The sequence below is a fragment of the Sparus aurata genome, chromosome 3 (genome assembly GCF_900880675.1).
Source record: "Sparus aurata chromosome 3, fSpaAur1.1, whole genome shotgun sequence".
NCBI lineage: Eukaryota > Metazoa > Chordata > Actinopteri > Spariformes > Sparidae > Sparus > Sparus aurata.
Genome location: NC_044189.1, coordinates 2838704 through 2862550, shown reverse-complemented (window position 1 = coordinate 2862550; position 23847 = coordinate 2838704). Strand labels below are relative to the sequence as shown.

Genomic DNA, 23847 nt, shown 5'->3' with positions numbered 1-23847 from the left:
AATTGCCCTACTATGCACACTGACTCATCACATAGGCAAACACCTGGACACCCTACACTACACACTAATTCCACCAGATCAGCTCAGGTACGTTGTAATTTGGGACAACGCAAGTTTCCACTGAGCTGCTCTGGTCCGTAACTGGTTCACTGCCCAACCACGCTTTATAGTTGTTCATCTCCCTACCCTAACCCTTAAAATAATTTCCCAGTCTGGGATCATTAAAGTAATTCTATCTATCTATCTATATTCTCAATTCCTCAATCCTATTGAGAATTTTTTTTCTGCCTGGAGATGGAAAGTTTATGACCGAAATCCACAAATGTGTATACCCCTCCTCCAAGCTATGGCAGACGCATGTGGATATATAGCAGTTAGCGCTTTTCATGGCTGGATTCACCATGCTAGGTGATGTTTCTCTTGCTGCTTGGCCAGGGAAAACATTGCTTGTGATGTGGATGAGGTGCTGTGGCCAGACCGAAACAGAGGAGATCATGCTGCACAGTTTGTTTTTTTTGTTGTTGTTTTTTTTACTGTAACTGTGTTCAGTAAATTCTTCTGTTGTTTTGTATGTAGACCATATATTGTTGTATATGCAACTTTGTGTTGGTTGGGATGTACACTGTGTACATTGTTTTGTGGGAAAAATAAAATATATCTGTTACCGTGTATTTGTGTGTCCTGAGTATAAAAACAATATTCTCAAATATTTTACAGCACACTTATGTATGTACTGACTGTAGTAAGTGTAACTGAACAAAAAAGGCCTAAGTCAATATGTTGAATGAAGAGTGTTGTCCATTCATCATAGTGTTTTACACTGAGCACATCAGTGTTCAACTGGTTCTTATAAATGTCTATTCATTTGATGGTTTGTGTGTGTCATTTGAAAACAAAATACCATTTTGAGAAGAAATAACATTGTTTTGAATGTAAACTTTCCTTTTGCAGGAGAATTGAGGGGTTTTGCCCGTTGTGTGTGTTTTTTGATTTGTGTGTAGAGTTCTGAGAGCATGAGGCATGCTTTCAGAAAATGTGTGTAAACAATTGAGAAAAACTGTAAATGCACTGAACAAAGTTCTCTGCATAAGACACAACAATCTGACATAAAGTCACATGTTTGCCATTTCAAAACACTGCCATTTAAAATAACCCTACATGAGCTCATTGGCCACTATATGTGCCACCTACCAAACAATTGTTACCACTTCAATCAGGAAGTAAGCACTAAAAGACCACAGGTGAGAGGAAGAGGAGGAGGGAAGGTGAGAATGAGAGGGGGAAGAAGAGTGAGAGGTAGAGCTGGTAGAGGAGGTCATGGCCAAAGAAGACAACAACTTTCAAATGAAATATTTTATCTATATTTTATTCTTTCTCTGTTATTCAAATCTTTTTAGTATTTTTTTAGTATTCTAAGTCCTGTACTTATTGTGTGTCTGTATGTCTGTCTACCTGCTATTGTGACAAGTAAATTTCCCCGATGTGAGATAAATAAAAGTCGAAAGTCGAAATCAGAGCAACCTTAGTTGATCATATCATCAACCATGGGCTGACACTGTGAGAGGCTGGACTCTCTGTGTATCTGCAAGTATTTCTATGCATGTGAACAATCTGAAGAATTCTCTACAGTTTGAACTATGTTAGTATTATGGCAAAGCATGCTAAAGATGAGAGTGCTTTTGATTATGCCCAACAGTGTGTAGTTCATTAGACAAAAATCTGTAATATGAAAGAAGTATGTGCCATCTGGTGCAAAAGTTTGATTTTGATAATGCTATATGTCGTTTTAGTTGCAGTGCTTCATTTTGCAGGATATATAATGAAATTTGCAGTTTGGGTGTGTGGCTCTGTGACTTGAGTTAAGTATTTTGATAAAACCACACCAGTTTACAAAATTGTGTTTCAGCAATCAGGGAAAAAACCTGTAAGAACAGCTTCAACATTCATCTTCTCACACATTTCTTTAGCTGACACTTGGGCAGAAGCAAATCCAGTGTCTCTGTAGCTAATAATAGAGGCTTCAGTTTTCCTCAGAAGGTTGACTGCAACATCCATTGTAATAATTTGCTGACATGCTGAATTTTGGTCAGGATGTCATGCCATACTACAGTACAGATTGAGAAGCGGTAAGATCCAACATCTTCAGCCAAAGATTGTGCCTCAATTTTTATGGCTGGATCTGTGGCGTTGTCAATCACCTCCATAAGTGCATCCCCGACTTCTGCAGCGTGCTATCTCTTGGATGTATCAGACAAAACTCATGGGGAGGGTCCAGGTTGACATAACTGAAGCATTTCCATAGAGAGCCACTTTGCATCAGCAGCACCATGCTCCAGTGCTCTGGGAGAGTTTATAGTCCTGAGAGTTGAACACTGGATGACTGACAGCTGTCCTTCATGACAACAGAAGACACAGAAATCCTCCTCATCAAAAACATGACTTTGATCTGCGTCCTCATCTGGACTCTCCTCTGCTGCTGCTTCACAGGTAAAGTCCAGAGAATCAAACTCCTCTCCTCTATCAACATCCGTCCCTCTGAAATGAAGCCCACAAAACCATGACGCTGCTTTATGTTTTTGTCTCTGTGTCCTCAGAGTCCAGAGGTCAGATCACAGTGACTCAGCCTGGAGCAGTGAGCTCTGCTCTGGGAGCCTCCGTCACCATCAACTGTAGGACCAGTCAGAGTGTTTATGGTAATGACCGTTTAGCCTGGTACCAACAGAGAGATGGAGAAACTCCTAAACTTCTCATTTACTTTGCTAGCAGTCGAGCATCAGGGATTCCAGGTCGTTTTACAGGCAGTGGATCAAACTCTGCCTTCACTCTGACCATCGGTGGAGTTCAGGCTGAAGATGCAGCAGTTTACTACTGTAAGAGTTATCACTACATCAACAGTCAGTATGTGTTCACACAGTGAAAAACCGTCGTACAAAAACCTCCCTCAGTCAGACTGAACAGAAACTGAACTGACTGCTGCAGCTGGAAGCTACTGCAGAGACTGATACACTTCACTGAGGACACACACACACACACACTCACACACACACACAGTGTAAATTTTCTGTCCCCTCAAAATAGCTCAAAACACAGTCATTAATGTCTAAACCGCTAGCAACAAAAGTGAGTACTCCCCTAAGTGAAAATGTCCAAATTGGACCCCAAGCAGGCACGTGCACACATAAGGCCGAAGGGGTGCTTGAGCCCTTTTTGCCTCGTATTAAAAAGTGCCCTTTTTTGTGTGTGTTTTTTTTAAATGAACAAATAAATTCCTGTTGTGCAAAGGGATGTCAAAAAACAGCGGTATAAAAACGCTAAGTTTCATTTTTATCGAAAGTAAACCTCTCGTCCAGCAACTGGGCCTCCTACTGTATTTCGCCGCTCGCAGATCACCTGTTGCCCAGTTCGCTAATGCGTAGGTGAGCCTTGTTTTAGGAGGTTTATTTTGCTTTTTCTCTGGACTCCGTTCACTGCAGTACAAAGCAGAGCGTCTGGGCTGGAGCAGCTCTCTGCTTCTCCAAACTGAGGCTGCGCTGATCGGTTATTACGGTAGGAAACAGATCAACTATAGATATGTGCTTTATATGACCCCACTTCAAAAAACCCGAACTATCCCTTTAAGGCTAAAAGTAGCTCTTAACAAGAGAATTTAGGAGCAACTCCTAAAAATAATGGGCGTGTCAGTTGTAACTTCAGGACTTTAGGAGGAATTTCCACCAAGGAAATAAGAGTTATTCACAAAACATTTTAGGCCTAAAAGTAGCACCTAAGTCTGAGAGACCTTAGAAGTAGTCCAGAGGACTCCTAACTCGCTAAGACCTGGTCACAGCGGAATGTTTTGGAGACGCTAAATGACAGGGAATTATTAAAACCATGTCGGAAGGACCGCGAAGGGATTCAAGTTTTGGTTGAGTTGGTGAGGGATGCAATAACGTTCTCAATCAACTGAAACAATCTAATAATGCCGGAGTTAAAATGTTTGGCAACACTCCGGTATTTGGCTATGGGGAAAATGCAGCTCTTCGCACGGGACGAGTGTAACCCTCTTTTCTTGTCTGGTAGCATATTCCAGTCACTTCTGGCTGTAGATAAAAAGCAGGCTACAATTCTCGTTTCATCAGTCTTCTTTTATTGCTCACCAAAATGGCAGAACAGTACAATATCTCTGACCTCACATGTCGGGGTTCAAAACACAACAACTACCTTGATCCGCATGGCGTACCACAACGTCACACACATACCTGTGCCCACCAAAACAAAAGCATGAGGGAACAATCAACCCAAAAGCACAACAAAACGACAATGAAACATATAATGTAACAGTAACATAATAATATTGTATTTATCATTAACTTAAGTATACAAATAATATACATTATAAACATAATATAATAACATAAAAATGATCCAAAATATAAAGTGTACAGTAATTACGGTTACAGTCTTCCCTTGCCACAAGTAGAAATGTCCTCATTTCAAACAAGCTCAGTAATGTAAACACATGACATTATGAAGGCAACAATCACAAAGAATCGAGTAACCCTAATACCCTTACTCACATTGTTAGCCTCATCAACTCAGCACTGAGCAACACCTTCAGTCAAAACAAAATAATTACAATGGAGCAGGAAGAAATAAGGCAGTAACCTGATACATACTCAAATAACAGTCAGGTGTAAACAACCAGATAATACAAAATCACAGCACCCAAATAACATGAAACACAACATATAAGGGTCTGTCAAAGGCCAACTCGGGCGGCTGGCAGGTACCCTCTGTAGGCCTAATCTGTTATGGTGAACAATCCATATCCGTGAGCATTCCTAGGATCTGTAATCTCATAGGTGACTCCTGGGTGTCCGTCTCTGCTCATCCTTTTCAGGACCCAGGGTTCTCCCCAGAAATGTTTAGTGTAGCGGCGCTCGTCAACGTCAGTCCGTGGGGGGGTGGGGGGATGGACGGACAGTCATCAACTCCGTCAGCCAGGGGACGGATGGACGCTGATCGCCATCAGCCGGGAGCTGCTCGCTGTCAACCGGGGGACGGACGCTCGTCACCGTCACCCGCGGAGTATAGCGGCGCTGACCTAGCGGTATAGCGGCGCAGCGCCGCTTTTCCACCATCTGGGGAGAACCCTGGGTGTTTGGCTACAGCAGATTTTTGGGCTGCATCTCTGAAAGCATGTGACAAACGTGTAGTGAGGTCCTGTGCATAAGCTGCTGGTGTACCTGGTGTAGAAGAAGTCACTGCAGGTGACAGTTTGGCATGACATCCAGTGGCAGGTTCGGTTCTCTCCCATGTACAAGGAAGAAAGGGGAAAATCCAGTACTTGAGTGAACGCTTGAGTTATAGGCAAGTGCACACTGTGGCAGGTAGTGGTCCCATTCACCACCAGTCTGTGAGATATACACTGCATGAAAAGTGGGATTTTCGTCAGTATGCGGCACTGTAGATTGACGTGGAATTTCAGGTTTGCGGCTGCAAGCGGCAATTTGCAGGCAACACCGAAAACTGACGTAAATTGTCGGAAATTGGCGTGGGCCTTGCTTGGCAGTTGTCCCCCAATGACCCCCCTCCCCCTGATTCTAGGGGAGGCTTTAACATGTAAATGAAATGCTGTGAGCTATACAAATGCAAATCAGGGTTGCAGGGGGAGTTTTACCCCAGGTGACCTTTTTTCAAAAGGTGTTAACTTCATTTTAAGAAAATCTCTGTTATAAATAGATGAGGCTCAGTATAGCCTTATTATAGACCCTTATATTTGAGCTTGAATTGATTTATTTAATGAAAGTATGCTAGATTAATTACTGTGTATGTCATTAGCAATGGCCAATGTTATGTAAAAAAGATTATTTATACTTTTCTCTCTCTCTCTCCCTCTCTCTCTTGCTCTCTCCTGGGAACAAGTTAAAGACAAAGCGCCAGTTGTTAAGAAGTTAAAATTTGCATGAAATATTTTGAGATAACCAAGATATAAAAATGTAAAAAACAGAAAGTATTTCTATAATTTCATGGGTTCTGAATGTTTTAAAAGCAGTTGAAAAGTAATTCTTATTGCGTGTGAGAGTTCATGACCTGGAAGAGTTTTTACACTTCCGGGTTGACCGGAGGGTGAGTGACGAGGAAGAAGGAGCGGAGAGTTAATGGCGTCGAGCAGCTAACAGTGGACTGTGTGTGTCGCCAGTGTCGTGTTTTATCACTAACGGACTGTGAACTGTTGTCGGACGACGTGCTGTGAGTGTGTGAGTTGGACTCTCCATCGCAGTCGAAGTGTTTGTGTTTTAATGGACACGAAGCAAGTTCGGCTAAGCTAGCTAGCAGGAGCTAAGCTAGCTAGCAGGAGCTAGGCTAGCTAGCAGGAGCTAGGCTAGAATGTCGCCGACGGACGGAGCTTCGCTGCCGCAGAGGGACACGGAGGTTTATCGCTGCGAGCATTTTGTTTTCACAGACTAACCTCGCCTCATAACAAGGCTGTGACCTCCTGTTAGCTCGGAGCCACATTTGCAAGTCCAGATTTACACGATGCCGATAATGACGCCATTGTGTAAGTAACTGTTACTGTTTTCTCCCTCGCTTAATTTTACTGTGACTTGCATTTCTTTATACATACCACTCTTTTTAATTGTTTTCCAGCTGCCTGTAAGACATACGAGACAGTACGCAGGACAACAAACAACCAGATCTTGCATCGCAGGCTGAAGCTGTGAGGAGTTCAGCTCGGAGTCGTTCGAGGACAAAGAGGGTAAGATTTATTAGATTAGATGTGTTAGCTGAGGATGAGGTGGACCTTTGGAAGTGCGCTACCATGGACCTGATGTCTGAGGAGGAAGACGGCACAAGATGGCGGGTGTCTGGATGAATTGTGCGATCTCCGTCCTTTCGCAGCCGGGAGCTCATCGAGCTCTGTGCCACACTGCTGTCACATGAGAGGCGATTCCGAAGTACAGGGCAGCGCACCACAGACGTCTGCAAAAACAGACACTTCGCGGTGCTGTAGGATTTTGGGCCTCTTGTGAGCTTCCCGTTTGTTGTGTGGGCAGATTATGCTTTGTACATGCTGTGTGTTTGTGCTAATAAAACTCTTTCTTTGAATAAACAACTCCTTCCTGGCAAATGTTCCTTTCCTCAGTAAATTCATTCGTGTCATTGATGATATCATAAATATAAATGAATGAATAAATATATAAACATAATATATATGTATATATATATTCCCACCAGGGTTTACATTTATAATGACCCAGGGTGACCAATCACGAGTGATTTTGCTTGTTTATGAGTAGTGGTTTCATCCAATACCGAGTGAGGATATTCAAGCCAGCCCACACACTCTCTGGCCAGGCGTGGTTTCACTGCTATTCATATGCAAATTAGAGCTGTTCGCACCTCCAGGAGCTCCACTGACGTCATGGTTCGTTTCCAACAATTTTTCAGGACAGACAAACGCCACGTTCACAGCCTGTAAATTGTCGTTAACTGCCGAAAATTAGGGAGATTTCCGGCGTTTACGGGGCCGAAAATCCCACTTTTCATGCAGTGAGTCATCCAGAGCTTTTGAATTGGATAGACCCGGATGCGCTTGTCAATGGTAACAGTTTCCATGCAGAACTTGATATCGCTCAGGACTAGTGACCGACCGATTATCAGCCACCGATATATCGGGGCCCGATAGAACGGCCCAATTTCTATCAGGGGTTCAATCGTATCGGTGAAATGTTGCACCGATAGAAAAAAAAGTGTGACAATGACAAAAGCACGTGCTGGTGTACTGATTTATTTTGTCCTGTGGGGCGCGCTGAGCTCAGCCAGAGACTCTCTGGCTGAGCTCACTTTCAGTGAAGTCCCTCCCCCACTCTATACCACGAAACCTCCCAACCACCTGACCAGTCAGCCGATCAACCAGCGGAATAAAGACATTGGTTTAAGAAAGCATCTGTCTGTACTACTGTCACTGTGACTGTACTATTGCATAATCACATCGGTGCAAAATCTATGCAAAATCCAAGGCCTGTTTTCATTCCAGCTCAAAAACTCACTATATCGGTTGCATATCGGCTATCAGGGATTGCACCCCCTCTAATATCGGCTATCGTTATCGGGCCAAAAGATCCCTATCGGTCGGACACTACTCAAGACAGATGAAGTGTAGTCCTCCAGGTCCTGAATAATGTTTCAGATGGAAAAACACCTTGAAAACTCTGAACCCAGAAAGAAAATATGAATTGATGTGAACATGAAGGGATTAGGATGGAGACTGTGAACACGATATTTGAGCAGTAGTGCAGGAAATGGTTTTGCACAAGAAACAAAATGATGTGATGTGGACAGTTAAAGTGCAAACTTCAGCTGAGTCCAAACTAAGAGCACAGAAAATAAGACATTTTAAATAGCACTAAATTCTCACGCAAGCTGTTAATTAGATGTCCCTGACCTTTTTGAATTCGAATTTGTTTTTGAATACCACCGGAAAACCATCTGCATGTTTGTTCTTGGATGTATCAGACAAAACTCATGGGGAGGGTCCAGGTTGACAGAACTGAAGCATTTCCATAGAGAGCCACTTTGCATCAGCAGCACCATGCTCCAGTGCTCTGGGAGAGTTTATAGTCCTGAGAGTTGAACATTGGATGACTGACAGCTGTCCTTCATGACAACAGAAGACACAGAAATCCTCCTCATCAAAAACATGACTTTGATCTGCGTCCTCATCTGGACTCTCCTCTGCTGCTGCTTCACAGGTAAAGTCCAGAGAATCAAACTCCTCTCCTCTATCAACATCCGTCCCTCTGAAATGAAGCCCACAAAACCATGACGCTGCTTTATGTTTTTGTCTCTGTGTCCTCAGAGTCCAGAGGTCAGATCACAGTGACTCAGCCTGGAGCAGTGAGCTCTGCTCTGGGAGGCTCCGTCACCATCAACTGTAGGACCAGTCAGGATGTTTATAATAATGACCGTTTAGCCTGGTACCAACAGAGAGATGGAGAAACTACTAAACTCCTAATTTACTTTGCTAGCACTCGAGCATCAGGGATTCCAGGTCGTTTTACAGGCAGTGGCTCAAACTCTGCCTTCACTCTGACCATCAGTGGAGTTCAGGCTGAAGATGCAGCAGTTTACTACTGTCAGAGTGGTCATACTGTCAACAGTCAGTATGTGTCAGACTTAACAGAAACTGAACTGACTGCTGCAGCTGGAAGCTACTGCAGAGACTGATACACTTGGACATACACACACACACACACACACACATACACACAGACACAAACAAACACACACCAGTAGTTAGCTACAAGGCCCAAAGATAAATCGCAGTATATTTCTTGATTTGAAAATCAGGAAAAAAACATCAGAAAATTTGGTTGTATGCAGATGACATCCTGCTATATTTTATATAACCCTCCTCCTCCCTTTTTCAGTTTCGGGTTAGAGGGTTATCGACATTTTGGTTGGAACCATCACTATCATTTTAAATGACCAAGAAATTAAGAAATATGGGATCTCCTCAACAGAAAATTTGCGGGGCAACTCACAAAGGACCAGGTGTTATAGTGTATTCTGGCTGACCTCCCATGGAGGATAATTCAATTTCAGATGTGCAAATGGCAAAAGACTGCCTCATTTATATTTATCGTAATCACCAATAACAAGAGAAATAACTGATAGGTTTTTGATATTGTGGAAAGGTCAAAGTAACACAAATGTGTTCATTTTAGATTATTCTGAATACAAATAAACATGTCATGGTGATGTTCATTTCACAGAAGAAACAAAAGAACTAATAGAACTTCAAAGAGATCTTCATTTTGATTGTTTATCTCCTAAAACCCCCCATAAAAAGGGTTAGATATTTGCATAGATGGTCTACATGTGTGTCGCATTAAGGGGCTACAGTTTACATTTCATTGTGCACCTTGGATTGCAACATGTCAAATGAATTAACTTCATTACCTTGAATTAGTGCAGGAAAAACTAAAACTTCCTGTTGCTTTAACTGGAAATTTGTATAACTTAAAATACAGTCTTAGACTGGAAACACAGGTGGTAGTTTGCATTTTTTACAGTGTGATCACATCTTCCACTGCAGACACAGATAATTCACAATCACATATTTTTTGGAAACACATATTCCATTGAACACTTTCTATGATATGCAGTTTAAACAACAACAAAAACAATATAAATCTACATGTGAATATGTAAATGTGTAGGTCAGTATCATGATATGTTGATACTGTATCACATCAGATTAGAACATATATTAATTCAAGACAACATGAAGACACAGAGCAGCATCAGAAACAATCCTGATCAAGGTTGGCCCAAAATAAGCTGTTATCCTCAAACTGATATTATCTTAAATAAACTAAATCATGTTCAGCGAAGAACATTTAAATGTCCGCTATGATCATGAAAAAGAAAACAAGACAAAATGATTATCTTTGGTAGCAATGGTGAATGGTCAGCAGTGACATGAACAACCCCACCATCAGAGACTAGAGGAGAGAAAGGCCCTGCTTTATATTTAAAGACTTGAACTATTGATATATAATGGTCAGCTGTAACCTGAATATCATGGTCAGCAACAGCTTGAGGACAATAATGCCTATAGATTACTCACCAAACTTTAGACCTATTTATATCTATATCTAGGATGGAAGTGCAGATTCTTACATGCATCATCAAGCAAAGGGGAGTTGATTGAAAACAGTTTGCAAGGTTTTAGAACATACACTTCTTATACAGAGGAATTTAGAAAACAAGCCAATCCTTCAAAGCCTGTTACCCGTGTAGTCAACGTAAATCAAGACGTAGTCGCTATTTTAGAACTTCAGCAATCTTCCTCATCCCTTGAGTTGAGGTAAAGAATGGCTGGGCCAGTATGACAGACTATGACCACAAATAGTTCCTTGTTGCAAATATGCTAGTTCAGGAAAATCAACGCCAGCCGCTAGTCTTGACTTTACAGGAAAGATTTCCTCCTGGCACAGGTAGACCCTAGTACTATGAAGACCGAGTTTTGATTTGGAAAAGTGCCTCTGTGAACTGATAAATATGCAGCCTATCCAATATGTGTGAGACGTGTGACTGTAATCACAGAACCCAGAATAAAAGACTAATGAGAACATTAAGCGGTGACGAATTAAACCAATGCAGAGCTTTTCAAGAGGATATAATGCTCTTCAGTTGAATTAGTTGCCCAGTTGCCAAACTGTTACTACATGGACTTGAGACAAAGAAATCTGTCCAACTGTAACTGATGATGATGATAACAAACATGTTTTCTGGATCGCCCACATGTCCAAAATTCTAGTGGGAGTTCCATGAACAAGACATTTGAGGTCGTCAGGCTCAGCATCCCCTCATCCATCATCACTGCTGTACTTTGTGAAATATGAACACATTAAATATCTAAACATGTCAAAAACAACAGTAATATTGATAATGTCAATAATGATTGTCAAAAAACAAATCAGTTTACGACCAGACTTTAACATCCTCGCCATGTAAATATGTAAATACGTTGAGGACAGCTACAGTTGACTGACTCTGTGTGTTTGCATATGTGTCCTGCCTCTCTGCTCCCAGCCGTTAAGAGGCCAGTGTTGATCAGTGGCTGTCCAGGCCTTTCACAGCCACTGACACGCTGGCAGCACAATGATGATGTCACTGGTTCTACTGCTGGCCACCCTGGGGCTCCTTGTTCAGGGTGAGACTCTCTGCTGAAAACTTTGCTTCAGGATGCCACCAGGTTCACCACAGTGATGTTCTGCTATGATGGAGAAACACTGAAACAAGCAGCATTGACCTTCTTCCATCTGTTCTCCATGTTAAAGAAATGATCCTCTTCTGTTTGGATGTTGATTGTCTTTCTCCAAACTGGATTTGTCTCAATAACTCTTCTCCTCTTTTTCATGTTTTTCAGATTCATCAGGACAAGTCACGGTGACTCAGTCTCCTGGAGCTCAGTCTGTTGCTCCAGGACAGACTGTTTCTATCAGATGTACAGTCAGCCCAAGTACGGGTTACTGCTTCCAGTGGTACATTCAGAAAACTGGAAAAGCTCCTACACTCCTTATTAGATGTGGCTCAACACGACATTCTGGAGTTTCAGATCGTTTCAGTGGGTCAGGCTCTGGGACTGATTACACTCTGACCATCAGTGGAGTTCAGGCTGAAGATGCAGCAGTTTACTACTGTCAGAGTTATCACTGGATCAACAGTCAGCGTGTGTTCACACAGTGAAAAACCGTCGTACAAAAACCTCGCTCAGTCAGACTGAACAGAAACTGAACTGACTGCTGCAGCTGGAAGCTACTGCAGAGACTGATACACTTCACTGAGGACACACACCGTCACACTTCCCAACTTCCATTTATCCAATTATAATCCCATGCTCTTATATGAGTTGCCATATAATCACGAGCCAAACGAGGACAGTTAATGAAAACACTTCTGATCTTTGACCTCAGCTTGATACTGTATCACATCAGATTAGAACATATATTAATTCAAGACAACATGAAGACACAGAGCAGCATCAGAAACAATCCTGATCAAGTTTGGCCCAAAATAAGCTGTTATCCTCAAACTGATATTATCTTAAATAAACTAAATCATGTTCAGCGAAGAACATTTAAATGTCCGCTATGATCATGAAAAAGAAAACAAGACAAAATTATTATCTTTATTGACAGACTCGAGGTCCAGATATAAAAGACACACACAATATACAGACAGACATAAGATTACTCATAGATAGACATGTGTCCTCAATGGTTAAAAAACATACAAATGTTGGTTCCAATATTTCCAAAAGCTGGAGGAATATCTTTTCTCACTTTGGGTCAATCAAAGACATTATAATCCAATTCTTTGACTCAATCAGCCGACACATACATTTATACATACAATTCCTAAATAATGCCTGAAATGTGGGAACGTTACAGTTCACAAACATCTTGCTAGCACTTTGCCACCTTGGTTACTTTAACAAGATTCTAAGAGCATCATTATATGCCACCTCAATCTTATTCATCTTTGCTTTACTGTGGCTACACCATGGGTGTGCTGTGTAAAGCAGAGTGCAGTATGCTCTAAAAAGAGCTGTTTTAACCTCATCAGTGCACATATGAAATTTGCGTACCAGCATATTTGCCTGAGCATATAATTTATAACACTGGCGCTGAATATCATCATCATCATAAAGGTTATTCCTGATGATATGCCCTAAGTATTTTACTTTGGTTACAGTATCTAGCTCTTGCTCAGACATGTAAAAGGAGGGAAACTTTAGCTTCTGATCCTCCTTAGTTCTGGCTATCATGATAACTCTCTTTTTGAATTGAAATTTGATGTCATACATACCATACTTCATACAAACTCTGAGCAGTTGCTGTAAGCCGAGAAAGAACATAAACATCGTTGAATTGTGCCTTTTATAGTTAGAGACAAGTTGTTTTAAAGCATAAATACACAAATAAAACTAAAGTATAAAATGATGTCTTCATCTCAAACAATGTCAACGTCATATTAAAATATGAAATAATTGACTGAATGCCATGAACAGTAATTTCCATCCATAAAAACTCTGTCATGTTCATGATGGATTCATGTCAGTCTGATGCAAGTCCCTTCAAAGAAACAAAACTTCATTTTCTCTTTGAGTTAATTCAAATTAGACAGATGACATCTTGAATCATTTTTCAAGAACCATGAACCAAAAATCATATTAGATTGGTGCTTAAATTGTACAAATGAATCCATATTTATCATACTAGACAAACTATAGAATAATACCTACAGTCTTAATACAGTGAAAACGTGATGAGGAAATAATGGAGTCGTTATTTTAGTGACTGTGCATTAATTTGACAAATGTTCCTCATTTATCCTATGTGTTGAAAAAAGGCCAAAAAAGCGTCAGGTTTATAATAAAGGTAAAGACATTTTTCTTGTTGTAAAATGTTGAAAAAGGAGCAAGAATACATGTTTAGACATGTTTTGAGAAAGAGAGAAAGATTACTGCAAACTACACAAATTAAACGTTCAAACTGTGATCAATGTGGAGAAAGAAAAGGAGTTATCACTCTACGCAGATGATACTTTGATTTATTTTACTATTGCTGAATTATTGTTCTTTTATTTAGATTTTTTCATTCATTAAATAAGAATAAGTTTCAGGAACAAATTCATCTTCCTAATGGCAAGATGATTTTGTGACTTCAAAGAATAAGGAAAAAATTGTATTGTTACTGAAATTAATAACGGTAGATAAAACAGAAAACTCTGTCTGATAGAATCAAGAGTCTTAAAACCATTAAAAAGCATTCGCGGAAAAATGGATTTGGTTCTGATGTGACTGTGTGCATTAATCTAACAAATGTTCCTCATATATCATACATGTTGAAAGGAAGGTCAAAGACACGTCACGTTCATAATAAAGGTAATGAAATCTTTATTGTTGTAAAATGTTGAAACAGAAGCAAGAACACATTAATGTTGAAACATGTTGAGAGAAAGAGAGAACAGAGAGAGAGCTGAGAGCAGTATGAGAGTAAAACCAGCAGCAGAGTCCCAGTGAGTCAGGTCAGGACTGGGAACACTGGTCTCTCCTCAGTGTCTCTGAGACTGGAGTCTGGGAGCCCTTGGTGGCCTCACAGGTCACAGAGCCCACCTTCCTCCACTGGTCTGCAGGGAGCCTCAGGGTGCTGCTCCAGCTGTAGCGGCCGTCCTTCTCCAGCACCCCGGGGCTCCTGCTCTGCTCCCAGCTGCTGCTGCTGCTGCTGCTGCCGTCCACCTTCCAGGACAGACTCCAGTCTGAGGGGAAGCCCTTGTTGGCCAGACACATGAGCGTGGCCTTCCCCTGCTGCAGCTCCTCACTGGAGGGGGGCAGCACCGTCAGGGTGGGACGGACATCACCTAGGAGACACCAATCAGCTTAGAGGACAGGGACCACACTGCTGTCAATCAACCAGCAGACACTGGGACACCTTCACTGTGTGAGAGTTGATTTAGTCATTTAAGGAGTTTCTGTCAGATGGTTTTTCTGCTCCACCAGTCACTCACTCACACATTGTTTCACTTCCCTTTAAGAAGCCTCTCATGCATATCAGCACAGAGAGAATCATCAAACAGAATGAGCTGAAATATATCAAACTACACTGGAAATAAAAGACATCAAACTTTCTCATCACAATCAGACAAAACCTGAACTATATGTGACTTTAGAATATTTAGTGGACACATACACAAATACAGAAAATGAACCGACTGCAATCAAATGTTGGACAAGAGGAGCGTTTTGAACACTGCTATCATTGAGGTGAAAAATTGCATCTTCTCTTGCAAAACATTTGTAAAACAGGTTTACAGTTTTATCTTTTCTACACTTCAGGCTGTTTAAATGTCACTTTGACAGGAATGTGTAAAGAAATGTTTAGTAAAGCTGCTCTGAGTTAGCCTCCATGATAAAGGAGGAGAATTAAAACATGAAGAATATAAGTGTTGGAATTAAAACAAGATATATTTATCTGCCTCAAACATCTAAAACATGACATCAAAAATGACTTTTCAGTATTTTACAAAGAAATTGTGCAGAAACTTACTTCCAACATCCAGTCTGGTTCCTCCACCAAAAGTCCACCACAGTGATACAAACTCATTGAGCCGCCGTACAAAAACCTCTGACTGTAGAGAGACACGGCTCTCTGACTTTGACACAAACACACTCAACACAATTAGTCTCTGATTGTAAAATATTATCAGCTGATATGAAAAGTGACGATAACACAGAGCCACAGATTTACAGAATGTTTTTTTTTTATTTCATATATGTTCATTTTTGATTAAAATTAATTTACTCTTCATTTAATTCAAACAAAAGAAACAACATTGTGAAACACATTTTTTCAAGAAACATGAAGCCAAACTCTTATAAAGTTGAAATTGAAAATTGCCTAATCAATACTTTAAGTGATTGATCCATTGATAACCAGCATGATGAGAGTAATCCAAGTCCCTGTTGGAGTCAGTCAGAGCATTTCCATAGAGAGCCACTTTGCATCAGCAGCACCATGCTCCAGTGCTCTGGGAGAGTTTATAGTCCTGAGAGTTGAACACTGGATGACTGACAGCTGTCCTTCATGACAACAGAAGACACAGAAATCCTCCTCATCAAAAACATGACTTTGATCTGCGTCCTCATCTGGACTCTCCTCTGCTGCTGCTTCACAGGTAAAGTCCAGAGAATCAAACTCCTCTCCTCTATCAACATCCGTCCCTCTGAAATGAAGCCCACAAAACCATGACGCTGCTTTATGTTTTTGTCTCTGTGTCCTCAGAGTCCAGAGGTCAGATCACAGTGACTCAGCCTGGAGCAGTGAGCTCTGCTCTGGGAGGCTCCGTCACCATCAACTGTAGGACCAGTCAGGATGTTTATCGGCATCAGGTTTTTCTAACCAGCTACCACATTTTAGCCTGGTACCAACAGAGAGATGGAGAAACTCCTAAACTTCTCATTTACTCTGCTAGCACTCGAGCATCAGGGATTCCAGGTCGTTTTACAGGCAGTGGATCAAACTCTGCCTTCACTCTGACCATCAGTGGAGTTCAGGCTGAAGATGCAGCAGTTTACTACTGTCAGAGTCAACATTACATCAACAGTCAGCATGTGTTCACACAGTGAAAATCCGTCGTACAAAAACCTCCCTCAGTCAGACTGAACAGAAACTGAACTGACTGCTGCAGCTGGAAGCTACTGCAGAGACTGATACACTTCACTGAGGACACACACACACACACACACACACACACACACACACAGTTTTATCATGCAGATTAACCATTTGATCCATTGATGCTTGAACCATCAATAAACTCGTATCAAAATAAGTTCAATGACAAAGTTGTTTCGGTAGAAAACCAGTTAATTCCTCCATCACAGCTTCTCACCATGAAACAAATTAAACGGGACTCAGTTAAACAAACAAATACAGAACCATAAACTTAGAGACAGAATTCATAAGGAAGCATGGCACACAATGAAAACAGTCTACCATTAATGATTCTCTGCTCTGCTTCTGATGCAAAGGCTTTATCCACACATGGCTAATGGTCAGCAGCATCCTGAATCAAGTTTGGACAGCAGTGTCCTGCTCGTGATATGTCGGTTTAGCCAGCAGCGGCTAATGCAATGACTGGAATAGCAATAAATTGAAAAATATGATAGATTTTAATCAACATATTGTGGGTCTGGATTAGTCATCCAATTTTAGACCTATTTCATTTAGTATAACTAATTATAGAAGAGCAGATTTTTGCCAAGCAAAGAGGAGTAGATTGAAAACCATAGGTTTCATCTTACATATGACCAAATACCATTATTGTACAGAGGAATTTCTCTGAAAGCCTGTTACCTGTCTAGCTGGGGTAAATTAAGACCCAGCAGCTATTACAGAATAACAGCGATGTTCCTCATAACTTCAGTTGGGGGAAAGAAAAATACATTTCCCTAAAACACATTTCCCACAAATAGTTCCTTGTTGTGAGGACCCTAGATATGGAAAATCAAGACAGGCTGCTATTTTAGAATTGACAGGAAAATAGTTCTGCTGGCACAGGTAGACACTGGTACGATACAGACAAGGTTTCAGTTTAGAAAAGCACCTTGGAAACTCTGAACCCAGAAGAAATGATGGATTGTTGTGAACATGAAGGGATTAGGATGGAGACTGTGAACCTGATATTTGGGCAGTAGTGCAGGAAATGGTTTGGCAGCAGAAACAACATGATGTGATGTGGACAGCTACAGTTCAAACTTCAGCTCAGTCCAAACTAAGAGCACATGAAATAACATATTTTATATCTTATGATGTTATTAGTTTCTGGTACCAACAGAAACATGGAGAAACTCCTGAACTTCTCATTTACTGGTCTAGCACTCAAGCACTGCAGTACTGCAGAGACTGAGGACACACACACACACACACACACACACACACACACACACACACACACACACACACACACATTACATATGTTCCATCACAGTGTCTCACCTTCCATGTATATCCAATTATAATGACATGTTCTTATATCATTTGCCATGTAATTTGGAGGAGCCAAACGATGACAGTTAATAAAACACTTCTGACCTTTGACCTCAGCTTGATACTGTATCACATCAGATTAGAACATTTGTTCATTTGAGACAACATGAGGACACAGAGCAGCATCAGAAACAATCCTGATCAAGGTCGGCCCAAAAAAAAGCTGTTATCCTCAAATCATAACTGATATTATCTTAAGTAAATAAAATGATGTTCAGTGCAGGAAATTTAAATTTCAACTATGATGATAAAAAAGAACAAAGACGAAATGATGTCTTCATCTCAAACAACGTCAATGTCACATTAAAAAGTGAAATAATTGACTGAATGACATAAACAGTCATTTCCATCCATAAAGACTCCGTCATGTTCATGATGGTTTCATGTCAGTCTGATGCACGTCCCTTCAAAGAAACAAAACTTCATTTTGTACTTAAATTAGTTAACATTAGACGGACGACATTTTGAAAACATTTTCAAGACCCATGAACCAGAAATCATGTTGAATTGGTGCTTAAAATGTACAAATTAATACATATAGATCAAAGTATAAAAAGACTACTGAAGAATATCCACAGTCTTAAAACAATGAAAATGTAACAAGGAAATGATGGAGTTGTTATTTGAGTGACTGTGTGCATTAATCTGACAAATGTTCCTCGTATCTCATATATGTTGCGAAGAAGACATAGACATGTCATATTTATAACGAAGGTAATGAAATCTTTATTGTTGTAAAACATTAATGTTTAGACATGTTTTGAGAAAGAGAGAAAGATTACTGCAAGCAAAACAAATTAAACTTTCAAACTGTGATCAATCTGGAGATAGAGAAGGAGTTATCACTGTACACAGATGATACTCTAATTTATATTTCTAATGCTGAATTATTGTTCTTTTATTTTGATTTATTCATTCAGAAAATATGTATACGTTGTAATAATAAATGACTTAATCTTTTTAAATAAGTTTTAATATTATCTACATCAATGAGAGTAGATAAAACAAAAAACTCTCTGGGATAAAACCAGTAGTCTTAAAACCATTAAAAAGAAATCTGTGAAAAATGGATTTAGTTCTGATGTGACTGTGTGCATTAATCTGACAAATGTTCCTCATATATCATACATGTTGAAAAAGAAGGTCAAAGACATGTCACATTTATAATAAAAGGTAATGAAATCTTTATTGTTGTAAAATGTTGAAACAGAAGCAAGAAGACATTAATGTTGAAACATGTTGAGAGAAAGAGAGAACAGAGAGAGAGCTGAGAGCAGTATGAGAGTAAAACCAGCAGCAGAGTCCCAGTGAGTCAGGTCAGGACTGGGAACACTGGTCTCTCCTCAGTGTCTCTGAGACTGGAGTCTGGGAGCCCTGGGTGGCCTCACAGGTCACAGAGCCCACCTTCCTCCACTGGTCTGCAGGGAGCCTCAGGGTGCTGCTCCAGCTGTAGCGGCCGTCCTTCTCCAGCACCCCGGGGCTCCTGCTCTGCTCCCAGCTGCTGCTGCTGCTGCTGCTGCTGCTGCCGTCCACCTTCCAGGACAGACTCCAGTCTGAGGGGAAGCCCTTGTTGGCCAGACACATGAGCGTGGCCTTCCCCTGCTGCAGCTCCTCACTGGAGGGGGGCAGCACCGTCAGGGTGGGACGGACATCACCTAGGAGACACCAATCAGCTTAGAGGACAGGGACCACGCTGCTGTCAATCAACCAGCAGACACTGGGACACCTTCACTGTGTGAGAGTTGATTTAGTCCTTTAAGGAGTTTCTGTCAGATGGTTTTTCTGCTCCACCAGTCACTCACTCACACATTGTTTCACTTCCCTTTAAGAAGCCTCTCATGCATATCAGCACAGAGAGACTCATCAAACAGAATGAGCTGAAATATATCAAACTACACTGGAAATAAAAGACATCAAACTTTCTCATCACAATCAGACAAAATCTGAACTATATGTGACTTTAAAATATTTAGTGGACACATACACAAATACAGAAAATGAACCGACTACAAACAAATGTTGGACAAGAGGAGCGTTTTGAACACTGATATCATTGAGGTGAAAAATTACATCTCCTCTTACAAAACATTTGTAAAACAGGTTTCCAGTTTTATCTTTTCTACACTTCAGACTGTTCAAATGTCACTTTGACAGGAATGTGTAAAGAAATGTTTAGTAAAGCTGCTCTGAGTTAGCCTCCATGGTAAAGGAGGGAAATTAAAACATGAAGACTAAAAGTGTTGGAATTAAAACAAGATATATTTTTCCGTCTCAAACATCCAAAACATGACATTAAAAATGACTTCACAGTATTTTACAAAGGATTTGTGCAGAAACTTACTTCCAACATCCAGTCTGGTTCCTCCACCAAAAGTCCACCACAGTGATACAAACTCATTGAGCCGCCGTACAAAAACCTCTGACTGTAGAGAGACACGGCTCTCTGACTTTGACACACTGAACTAAACCTACAAGCCCTCAAAATGCAATTTTACCATTAAAGTAGAAAATAATGATTTGTCTACTGTCTTAATATATTATATTTATTGTAGTTAGTTTTTAAGTTCATATTTCTGAAGCAAACTTTGTCTCTTAATAAGAAATATTTCTTTAAAAAATGAATCATTAATATGAAAAACTGACTATTTTGCATGTAATATAAAGGGAAAAAGAAAAGATGGTGCCTGTAATGATAAAAACATTAAAATATTTGACTTACTTCCAACATCCAGTCTGGTTCCTCCACCGAACGTGTACCACAGTGATACAAACTCATTGAGCCGCCGTACAAAAACCTCTGACTGTAGAGAGACACGGCTCTCTGACTTTGACACAAACACACTCAACAAACACGTTCCCAGTTTACCCAGTTTATGTTATAGTGGCTGATTATAATGGTTTAAGTGTTAAACACAGACTCTAAATGTATGAATATGTATTCAATGTTTTTATTGTGGAATGTCAAACTTCTACAAGCAAAATTCATTCATCTTTGAAACTAATGAAAATGAAGCACTTTAAAGTAAAATCTTTTTAATGACTCCTGCTAATTGTAACTGATTATCAGAAACATTGTAGATTATGATTTAAATAAACAGAAAAATTTCCGATAATTCTGTCAACAATGATGTTGGGTTGTGTGGCAGTTAATTACGAGGATTTCACAAATACTCTGAAGTAAAGTTGACCATCACCGTCAAACCAAAGACAGATACAGATGAGCTCTGACACAATCCTGATCAATAATCTGATACAGTGATTGATCCATTGATAAACATCATGATGAGAGTAATCCAAGTCCCTGTTGGAGTCAGTCAGAGCATTTCCATAGAGAGCCACTTTGCATCAGCAGCACCATGCTCCAGTGCTCTGGGAGAGTTTATAGTCCTGAGAGTTGAACACTGGATGACTGACAGCTGTCCTTCATGACAACAGAAGACACAGAAATCCTCCTCATCAAAAACATGACTTTGATCTGCGTCCTCATCTGGACTCTCCTCTGCTGCTGCTTCACAGGTAAAGTCCAGAGAATCAAACTCCTCTCCTCTATCAACATCCGTCCCTCTGAAATGAAGCCCACAAAACCATGACGCTGCTTTATGTTTTTGTCTCTGTGTCCTCAGAGTCCAGAGGTCAGATCACAGTGACTCAGCCTGGAGCAGTGAGCTCTGCTCTGGGAGGCTCCGTCACCATCAACTGTAGGACCAGTCAGAATGTTTATTATGTGTCTGTCCATGAACAATACTGGTACCAACAGAGAGATGGAGAAACTCCTAAACTTCTCATTTACCTCGCTAATCAAAGAGCATCAGGGATTCCAGGTCGTTTTACAGGCAGTGGATCAAACTCTGCCTTCACTCTGACCATCAGTGGAGTTCAAAGGGAAGATGCAGCAGTTTACTACTGTCAGGGTAATCATATGATCAACGGTCAGCGTGTGTTCACACAGTGAAAAACCGTCGTACAAAAACCTCCCTCAGTCAGACTGAACAGAAACTGAACTGACTGCTGCAACTGGAAGCTACTGCAGAGAATGATACACTTCACTGAGGACACACACACACACACACACACACACACACACACACACACACACACACATAGTTTTATCACCTAGATTCATCATTTCATCCATTGATGCTTCAACCACCAATAAACTTGTATCAGAACAAGTTCAATGACAAACTTGTTTTGGCAGAAAACCAGTTAATTCCTCCATCACAGCTTCTCACCATGAAACAAATGAAACAGGACCCGGTTAAACAAACAAATACAGAACCATAAACTTAGAGACAGAATTTATTAGGAAGCATGGCACACAAAGAAAACTAACAGTCTACCATTAATGATTCTCTGCCATGCTTCTGATGTGAAGGCTTTTTCCACACATGGCTAATGGTCAGCAGTATCCTGAATAAAGTTTGGACAGCAGTGTCCTGCTCGTTATATATCGGTTTAGCCAGCAGCAGCTAATATTCAGCTGTGACCTGAAGAGCAATAAATTCATTCATATGATGAATGCTGATCAACACTTTGTAGGTTTGGATTACTCATCTCAATTTCATAGGCCTATTTCATTTAGTATAACTGATACAGAAGTGCAGATTCTTCTACACTTATCATGATGTGAAATAACTTACCAAACAAAGAGGAGTAGTTTGAAAACAAGAGGATTCATGCTTGATACAAGCAAATACCCTCATTGTAGAAATACTATCCCATCTCTAAAAGCCTGTTACCTGTGTAGTTGAGGTAATTCAAGACCCAGCTGCTGTTATAGAATTACAGCGACATTCCTCCTCCCTTGAATTTGTTTCAGTTTGGAAAAAGCACCATCAACTGCAGGACTGCAGGACTAGTCAGAATGTTTTTTTATCATACCCATACCACTTTTTAGCCTGGTACCAACAGAGAGATGGAGAAACTACTAAACGCCTAATTTACTGGGCTAGCTATCGAGAATCAGGGATTCCAGGTCGTTTTACAGGCAGTGGATCAAACTCTGCCTTCACTCTGACCATCAGTGGAGTTCAGGCTGAAGATGTAGCAGTTTACTACTGTCAGAGTTATCATGAAATCAACAATCAAGCTGTGTGCACACAGTGAAAAACCGTCGTACAAAAACCTCCCTCAGTCAGACTGAACAGAAACTGAACTGACTGCTGCAGCTGGAAGCTACTGCAGAGACTGATACACTTCACTGAGGACACACACACACATAACCCTAACCCTAAGTGCCAAAAAAAAATCTTATTTTCTAGAAATGAAAATACTTCCTGTCTAATCCTCAATAGTACCCAACCTTGTCTTGTTAGTGACAGATGTGTTAATCATGACCTTTGATCTCAGTTACATACTGGAACACATTTATTTTAACTATACTAGTGCAGTGCCCGTAAGAAAAATGTATTCCTAAAGAAAAGTGGGAGGTTAAGTAGCTTTTTCATGGATGGCCAAATGAGGCTGTGTTTGAAGGTGGGACGTCAGGGATATTTAGGTTTGTTGTGAAATCTGATATTCCAGGGTATAATTGGCCATTTTTGACTATTTTTGATTTTGCCATTATATTTCACCTTTAAAACTATTTACTTGGTGTCATTATTTTCAGCACAACCTCACATGTGTGACTGTACAGTTATTTTTTTATTTTGACATACTGTATCAACACAATGGACCTAAAATCACAAAAAAACTAAAATCCGAGTAGAAAAAGTTAGATTTTTTTTACTGTGAAAACCACAAC

At 40.5% G+C, this 23847-nt stretch overlaps 4 gene segments (V, D, J or C); 2 read left to right on the top strand and 2 right to left on the bottom strand.

Annotated features, from left to right (window-relative positions):
• Positions 1 to 2435: 2435 nt before the first annotated feature.
• On the top strand, positions 2436 to 2917 carry LOC115579237 (Ig kappa chain V region 2717-like). The segment is given in 2 exon segments: positions 2436 to 2487; positions 2595 to 2917. Coding segments are annotated over 2 exon segments (375 nt in total).
• A 5766-nt stretch (positions 2918 to 8683) lies between these two features.
• On the top strand, positions 8684 to 12077 carry LOC115579236 (Ig kappa chain V region K29-213-like). The segment is given in 3 exon segments: positions 8684 to 8735; positions 8843 to 9146; positions 11921 to 12077. Coding segments are annotated over 3 exon segments (513 nt in total).
• Positions 12078 to 14431: 2354 nt separating this feature from the next.
• On the bottom strand, positions 14432 to 15798 carry LOC115579235 (Ig kappa-b4 chain C region-like; the record flags this gene model as incomplete). The annotated part of the segment is given in 2 exon segments: positions 14432 to 14916; positions 15603 to 15798. Coding segments are annotated over 2 exon segments (528 nt in total), but the record flags the coding sequence as incomplete, so codon positions are not given.
• A 3623-nt stretch (positions 15799 to 19421) lies between these two features.
• LOC115579234 (Ig kappa-b4 chain C region-like) lies at positions 19422 to 22989 on the bottom strand. The segment is given in 3 exon segments: positions 19422 to 19759; positions 20824 to 20877; positions 22986 to 22989. Coding segments are annotated over 3 exon segments (396 nt in total).
• Positions 22990 to 23847: the final 858 nt, after the last annotated feature.